Here is an 8995-nt window from a genome sequence, read left to right as displayed (position 1 = left end):
TATTTGAATTTCCTAAAATTTTCTATTTTATTTGACATAAATAAATTCATTGATAACGAGTTATATTAAACTTACTACGAGAAATTCTGTTTTTGCTAGGTTTACTTAAAAACTTTAATGTTGAATTCTACTTTACTACATTATTTTTAATGAAAAAATCATTTTACAAAATAAACTTTTGATGGGAGTTAGGGTTAAATATGGACCGATTTTCATAAAATTTCCCTAAATATTAATATTTTTGTACGTTAGAAACATCAGCACAAATGCTTAATACCCTCTACGTTATGTTGGTGTAGTGTATACAAATACATATACATAATATAAACAAATATTACACTTTAATGTCCGATAACGTTTTGAATATTAATTTCGATACACATTGACCACATCAACATGAATTAGTTAGAAAACTAATCACGTACAGAGGTGAATAGATATATAAAAAATACACACATGATTATAACTTTAATTAAAGCCTAAAAACGCTAAATTTTAACAAAAACTAGCCGATAACAATAACCGGCGATTTGTTATTAGAACATAATCATAATGTTGCTGTTTTCAGAAATAATGTAAGAAAAAAATATTTCAAAGACTTGAACTAGTGCTATAAATTAAAATGCTAAGCAGAATTATCATTGTTAGAGTCAGTGTCAAACTGAGGAAGAACTTCCGATTTTTTGTATATAATAACAGAATTTTCAATTAATCTTCAGTACATTCAATCTTCAGTTCAATCAACGAACATTGTTTTAAACAAAATAATTTAACAATTTCAAAATGTTTAAATTCACCGCAATTGTAGTTTTGGCTTTGGCTATTTGCGTAGCAGCCGATCCTATCCGCCAAAAGAACTTGAGAAGACGAGTATCAGCTCGTCAAGAAGTGCTACCTACACCAGCACCAACTGGATATCCAGCAGCAGGTGTTACTCCCGAAATTCCCTTTGAATTACCCACCGAAAATGAACAAACCGATTTTGTAACACAACAACCTGACGAAGTTTATGGCCCACCAGAATTTGATGCCCAACAACCTGATGAAGTTTATGGCCCACCAGAAGCTGACGTACAACAACCTGATGAAGTTTACGGACCACCAGAAACTGATGCCACTCCCGAAATAATCGAAGAAGTAGAAGAAGAAGCTGTAGAAGAAACCGATGCCGAAGAAGCTGCTGAAGATTTAGGTGAAGAAGTCGTTGTTGTTGAAGCTCCTGCTCGCTTGGTCTCTCAACGTTTCCCACAAAGACGCGTTGTTGCAAAGCCTGCACGTTTGACAAAAGCTAAAGTTGTCAAGCCAGTAAACTTTGTGTACACAGCTAGATTCCAAACCTTCCCACAGAAGTAAATTAGTATTTTTTTAGTTTAATTATTATTCCAATTGTTGCTTTTTATTAGTTGTTTTTTAGTAAATTTTTTATACGAATATAAATTATGTACAATTGTCTTCTTATTTCACCGACTAATTGGGTCTTTGATACTAATGATCTCTTCAAATACATACATATGTGATTATGTAGTATTTCTTATTTTATAGATCAAATTAGACCTGGTTCACACTGGAAAAATTTTTGTTAAGAAACTTTTGATTTTGTGTATGAGAGAAAGATATGGTTGATATTTCTTTCTTTTTCTCTCACACACAAAAATCAAGTTTCCTAGTGTCTTAGAGTAGAATATTTAGGGCAGGTTTCCTACTACTCAGTTAAACCAATATTAACTTGCTATTAGTTTAACCTCGAAACAATTTTAGGCAGACTTTAACCAATTATTGTGTTTTATGAAAAGTTGACTTTTTGCATTTTATGAAAAGTCGACTTTTAGAATTTTCGACTATAAGTATTTTATAAATAGTCGACTTTTTCCGACTTTTTTCGCCTTTTTTCGACTTTATCCGACTTTTTGACGATTTTCGGCTTCTTTCCGACTTTCATTTGACTTTTTTCGAGTTTTTCCGACTATTTTAGAGTTTTTGACCTTTTTTTTAATTTTTTTTTAAATTTCGACTTATCGACTTTTTTCGACTTATCTACTTTTTCGACTTTCAGACTTTTCGACTTTTATTAACAAAGTCGACTCTTCGACCTTTTTCACAGACGATAGTCGAGTTATCGACTTTTTTGGAAGAAAATAGTCAACTTCGACTTTTCGACTTTTTTCGACAAAAAGTCGATTATTCGATTATTCGAAAGTCGATTTATAGAACAATAATAAACAGCAGTTTTTTTTGCAAATATTACTTTTCTTAAATGAAACAGTAAGACAAAATAGAACATGGATCAATACTTAGTCTAAATGGAATAATTTAGGTCTAATATTGTGATTAGACCTAAAAAAATCATGGAGAATAAAGGCACAACAGCATCAACTCTGACTAATTCTTGATGGCTGTGAAATCACCAAGCACACTTAATCGGAGTCTACAATGTTTACGCCAAAAGAATTTCTAATTTGTTGCCATATTGAGTTCGTCCATATTTAATGTATTTGGAAAGAACTTTTTAAAGTACGAAGCAGAGACTTTCATTTTTGAGCCATTTAAAGGCTCAGTTCTTGATTAGCTGGAAAATCATATTCCTTTGAGTGTAAGCATTGATATAATACATATGTAATAATATTTTACAAATAAAAATATTTAAAAGTTCAAATTTATTGAAATAAAATAATAACAAAATACGTTTCGTGTATTTTAAAGAACAACCACGTAAACTACACAATCTAATACCTAAAATTAGCCCATAGAGACCATAAAATGCAATGTAAATATTTTTCTCATATTCTTAAAAATATTCGTATCAGCATTAGGCAATCGAAACAAGGAGTGTGTTAAGGATTTTACGCAACAAATTTTACGCCTTTTATACGGCAAAATTCCACGGGAATCCTGGTAGAACTCAAAAGAAAAATACACAAAAACAACCACTAAAACTGCGGTGTAAATCCATAAAAAGCAAGTGAAAATGATTCTACTGGTTTCACATCAATTTAACACGCTGAAGGGATTTAAGGATTTGAAATATCTTGATGTGTTCACCAATAAAATCGCTAAGTAAAAATCACAAAATAAATATGATTTCTACTTTTGCAAAACTATTTAGTAGCATTAGAGATGCAAAAGAGATAAGATTATTTAAAGGTATGAATTCATAAAATTTTTAGCATAATTTCTCTGGTTTCAGTTCTGCATTAGCATAATAGCTATACTGTGTCTTAGTAAACAATTTTAAGTTCCTTAATAATACTCCACATAATTATTAAAATATAGTGAAACTATGATATTTTAACTTATATTTAAAATTGAGAAATCTTTGAAATTCAATTGAACAGAATTCATTCCTTGAAAACTCTGACATTAAACGTATTCAAACACTTTTCTCAAATTCCTTATTAAGCTCAAAATACGTGTGTGAAAAGAAGGCAGAGACCCAATGAAACAAACTCCAGAGAATTTTCAATGCAATTTAATCAATCGAAACCGATTTGTCGGCTTAACATGTTTCCATCAGCTTTTGCAGCATCAAACAAGTAACAGGAGGAGGGTTGGATGAATGTACAAATGACTCTTGATCCTTATTTTAATGCAATAATAAATGATACATAATTCCTAAAGAGGCTGTTTGTTTGTTTATTTTGCCGGTGATGCTGTTCATTTCTTTTTGTTTTGTTCTTAAAATATGGAGTGGTGTCAAACTGGCACCCCAATTTAAACTGCATCGTTTTTGTTTGTGTATAGTAAGGAAATTGTTTGAGTTTATTTCGAATACGATACCTTTTATAGTAAGTAGTTTTTTTGGTTTACCGAGAGAACACACGTTGTGGCTTTGTTACACAACGATTTGTTTTCCTTTTAATCCTATTGAGTTATTTTAAAAAATGCCACAATCTTTAAACAGATTTGTAGGTCGTACACATGTACCTCAAATATCGGCTGCCTAACCTATTCACAATTTTGTAGATTACAGTGGAATGCTTAAGCAACACGAGTAAAGGTGGTAACGCATATACAAATAGTAGTTTATACAAGCCAAAGTTGAGGACACGATATATCGAAAACTAGATTCCAATTCAAACATAGTCTTGCGTTTTATTTATAACCCTGATAATGCTGATACAACTGCCCTATAAGTTGATCTATGATTTGAAACCTCTCTTACTGGCACCTAGACAGCAATTTTTCAGGATCTTATATAAAGACTGGAGTCTTCTTGTTTAAATTTCGTCCTACAGGGAATCTTAATGAATAACCGGAAAACATTATTCTGAACCGATCCAATGCCTTCACTGGTATTACTCTTACAAACTGTAAGACACTTGTTCAAAATAAACTATATGAAATGGCTCAGATCAGATAATTTACTTCGAGGACAACCTTGTCTCTATATGATGCCCCTATGTCTAGTTTATTGTTTTGCAGGGAGCAAATCTTTAATAACAGGATACTGCCCCATTGACATTCATGGCAGAAGAATGGGTCTGCAGTACAATGTCTACAGCAGAAGTTGTCACGTTGAGCAGCAAGAGAATATATCTCATCTCCTTTGTTATTGTCCTTTATTTACTGGGAACAGAGAACTTTATTTTGAAACTGCAGTTCTCTCTTGTATGAAGGATATCTCTGAAATAAATCTTTAAAATATCTTAAATTTTGTAAATCGAACCAGGTTTTTTTAAATCTGAAAGTAGTGAACAGTGTTTTTATACTAAATGACTACTATGATCAATAGGACATCACAACGGGACCGAAATCAGACGAATCCACGTAAGCCACTTAAATTTGTTCGATTGGCTATATATTTTATATTTCGCCGATTAATTATACTACTGAATGTTTGGAATGAATATTCAATCTTGGTGTCTAGACTAGGCGTAAATCAGAGGTACTTTTCAAACCTCTAAGTTTGCTACCCCGAAACTTATATAGGGTGGCACTTACTTTTTCCAATAATGTTAAATATCTTGAACTTATATTGGACAATGAATTTCGAAAGATTTAACGTGAGCACCTGCCTTGACGGCCTTATCTCACGGTGGCCTTTTTCATTCACTGGGTAGACTAGAGACAGTCTACCATGCACCCCTGAATTGCTCAGGTAGCAATTTTTGTACATGGATGGTCCGGTCCATGTACAAGTCATAGTAACCCCGTTGTGGAATGACAGGCAGCATAGGATCAAATCCCCAATGCGAACCCGACAAGGAAAAAGCAATCACTGGTCTAAAGTCAATAGAAGGGGGTGACAAGTCCCAACATCAGGTGAAACCAATCTTCTGGCAAAGCGGAAGGTGAACACCCTTATGATATCATTAAAGAATTGCATTATTCAAAATGCAATCTCCATCATCTAATGACCCATTCCAGCATGTATATCTTGTTAAGATGGCAACAGCACCGCAGAACTTCTCCGAAGCGTAAAAAGGCACACTAAATCAGAACTAATATCTAATATATGGAGACCTTCCCGATCTTTCACCAATTTTAGCATCAGTTCCATTCCCATGATCATAAAGATCGATCTACGGAATGACAGGCAACCATTGAATAATGACCTGACAATTCTCCAGCATATAATGGCGTCCCACTACACGAACGGTAAGAGATACCGATCGGGTTTGTACACAGACCTGTTCGAAGAGATTATCCAACCCATTAGGTATAGGATATATCAGTCCTTAAACCAACATTCTCTTCCTTCGATTTTGTAAGAAAGAGAATGAACCTCAAGCAACTGACCAGCCACTATCTTATTTTATGGATCGGCACATAATACGAGATCGATAATATACCTTTATATTAAATTTAGTAAATGTTAATTTCAATTAGTTGACGGCAAGTAACGTTTAACCAGGGTTAAGTGTAATCAAATTTCTTTTACAGAGTACTTTCTGTAACTAAAGTATTACGTGTGTTTGACATACTGTTACTGTTATTTAGATCATTCAATTGTGATAAAAACAAAAACAAGTTTTATTCCTTTTTGTATTGTACTATTGTTGTACTTTTAAGCTGTTGTACTTGCTATTTTGATTGTTGCCACTGTCGCATCCTTCTTTTGTTTACTAGGGATGTGTTTGTATTTGCACATAAATTTTCTCTTATGTTCATTTCATGTTTCTGCTGCTTTCTTTAGCGGTGTCATTGCATCTTGTTGTGGTGGTTGCTGGTTGCTTGGATTGTACCCACTTGTATTTGGTTGACTGCTGTGGATGCTGGAAATAATTTGAAAATTGCTTTTTATTTACTTTATTTTGTTTTTGTATTTGTTGTTACTGCTGTTTATTACTGTTTTATGAAGGTCGGTCGCGTGCACATTGATCTCAGATAAGTTTAAATAAATAATAAAATTTGATTTGATAAGTATTGCTCGTATTTCAAAAAAACTCATATTCGTTCATATTAAGGCATAATTTCATTCATATCTTGTACAAAGATTTAATTTACTCATCTTTTACGGTTGAAATATGATGTTTCCCGAAATGAACAGAAATTCTAATTTGAAATGAAAATAATGGAAATGTGAATGACTTCATATGGATTTAAGTTATTTATTTCGTTGTTGTTCTTTTGATGTTTATTTATCACAAGGTATTACGAATATATGTATATCCATGAATTTAGATGTTCGGTAGAGGATTACTTTTCATTAAATATATCGTGTGACTTTAGTTCCAGTAATTTTGAGAAAAAATTAAATCATTTCATCTGTGTGATACAATTTCTAATTTTTTAAGGAAATCTCATGAAAAGGTAATGATGAATTTCGAATAAATAAGGCACTTTGTGACGGAAGGTTTTATTGCAGTTAAAACAATTTATGTATGTATGTTTGGCATGTCTGATGGGACATTTGTCTAAACCTGGCTAGTTTTGCTATTTCTGATGCTATGAGCTTCATATTAAGGCTGTGGTTTAATACCCAAAATCTCGGGGAGAGAATGTTGGTTTAAGTACTGATATATCCACCTAATGAATTGGATATTTCTCTCTTCAACCAGATCTATGTACTAAGCGGCATATGCTGTATTCCTAAACCCGATCGGTATCTCTCCCGTCGTGTAGTGAGACGCCGGTATATACTGGGGAATTGTCAGGTCAAAGATGTTAAGGAATGGGTCATTAGATGATGGGGATTGTATTTTGAATAATGCAATCTTTCATAACATTATAAGGGTGGTCACCTTCTGGTTTTCCGGAAGATTGATTACACCTGATGTTGGGGCACGTCACCCCCTTCTATTGACTTTAGACCAGTGATTGCTTTTTCCTTGTAGGGGTTTGCATTTGGATTTGATCCTATGCTGCCTGTCATTCCGCAACGGGGCTGCTATAGCAGGACAAAGTTCTTGTACATGGACCGGACCAGCCACGTACACAAATTGCTACCTGAGTTCTTCATTAAAGAGTTCAGTGGCGCATGGTAGACCGTCTTTAGTCTACCCAGTGGATGAAAAAGACTAACGTGAAAAAAGGCCGTCAAGGCAGGAGTTCACGTTAAACTCTCGACATACGTGTATCCTTAGAGTGGGTTTTTGAGTTAATAATCAGATTAGTCAATCTGAAAATAAATTGATTCTGATGTTAACCCCTTTGATGTTTTTGAGTACAAGATTAAACTTTGCAGTGCTGCCATGCAAAACAACAGAAGACGTTTTCAGTGACGTTACTGAATGCATATTTTATAAAAATGAGACAATTGTAAAAAAAGAAACAATTGGAAACTTTAATATAAAATAAAAAACTCCATAGAGCCTCCATAGATTAATCTATGAATCAGACATTTTAATGTTTATTTTAATAAAAATTTTATGGATTTATTTTTGACATCAGCTGTTTACACTTTTGCATTTCTCGCCTAAGTTTAAACCACCTCTATTTGGCGCTTAAACTAGCAAACAAAATTAGCTGATTGAGTATTCAAAAACAACTTTCAAAGATAAATTTTAATTTTATCCTTAATCCTTCACCTAAAGATTGTCCCTTAGACATATTTTGTTATAAATTTGAAGTTTATTAAGATCTCTGTAACATGCGCTCCACGATTATATAGCGGTGTGGATATAACGTTGGATTTCCCTAGTAATCTCCATGATATTGTTTTGGAAGCATCTTCCATTACGACTTCTAGAACAATATTTAAAGGAATAGTTGACATTACGCATCCTTGACGTACATCAACTTACTTCGATTTAGATCAGCAGTTGATTCTGAATTTGAGTTCCGCAGGATTGGCAAGAACTGTAAGAAGACCGGAAAATAACCTTCATGGGCGATTAGTTCATCAGAATATAAACGTGTCAGAAAAGAATATTAAGAAACTTTGAAATACATACCTTTTAGGGGAGAAAATGTGTTATAAATGTATCTTTGGTACCTATTTTGGCTCTTTAAACTTATACTTCAACTAACCCTGGTTCACACTGGGAAACTTTTTGGGAAGCTTTTTATTTTTGTGTGTGAGAGAAAGAGAAAGAAATATAAACCATCAACACAAAATCATAAGTTTCTCAACGAAAGTTTCCCAGTGTGGATCAGGTACATCTCCTTTTAACCATGACCACGTTAAAATTAAACAAAATCAACTGTAAAACAGTCCTAATTACTTTCGTAATTATTTACATTAATATGCCCCTGCAAATATTATTCATGTACTACTAATATAAATGTGGAGCATTAAAATTTTACGTAAAGAAATATGTATTTATATGAAAAAAAACTACAGCTAAAAGAAATGTTAAAGTTAAATGCAAGTGCACTATATTTCATACGATTCGTATGGCAGAAGCGATTTTCCCATCATTAAGGTTGGATGGACGCAATTGCAAATTAATCAAATTAAAGTTTTCTGTTTTTTGTTGACACCTTTATTTGTTTGTTTGTTCGTATGTGCTACGTTCATTTATATTTTGTATGTTACTTGGATAATAAAAAATGTACTCACTGCATTTAATATAAAAAAATTAAATAAAAAAGTTTTTAAATACACTGAAAAAAA

At 32.9% G+C, this 8995-nt stretch overlaps 1 protein-coding gene across 1 annotated transcript; it reads left to right on the top strand.

Moving 5' to 3' along the window:
* Window positions 1-735: 735 nt before the first annotated feature.
* LOC111676573 lies at window positions 736-1353 on the top strand. The gene has a single exon (XM_023437521.2). The coding sequence runs from the start codon at window positions 784-786 to the stop codon at window positions 1351-1353; it is 570 nt and encodes a 189-aa protein (XP_023293289.2). The 5' UTR covers window positions 736-783.
* Window positions 1354-8995: the final 7642 nt, after the last annotated feature.

Source organism: Lucilia cuprina, chromosome 3, assembly GCF_022045245.1.
Source record: "Lucilia cuprina isolate Lc7/37 chromosome 3, ASM2204524v1, whole genome shotgun sequence".
Taxonomy (NCBI): domain Eukaryota; kingdom Metazoa; phylum Arthropoda; class Insecta; order Diptera; family Calliphoridae; genus Lucilia; species Lucilia cuprina.
This window is presented reverse-complemented; position numbering and strand designations above follow the sequence as displayed.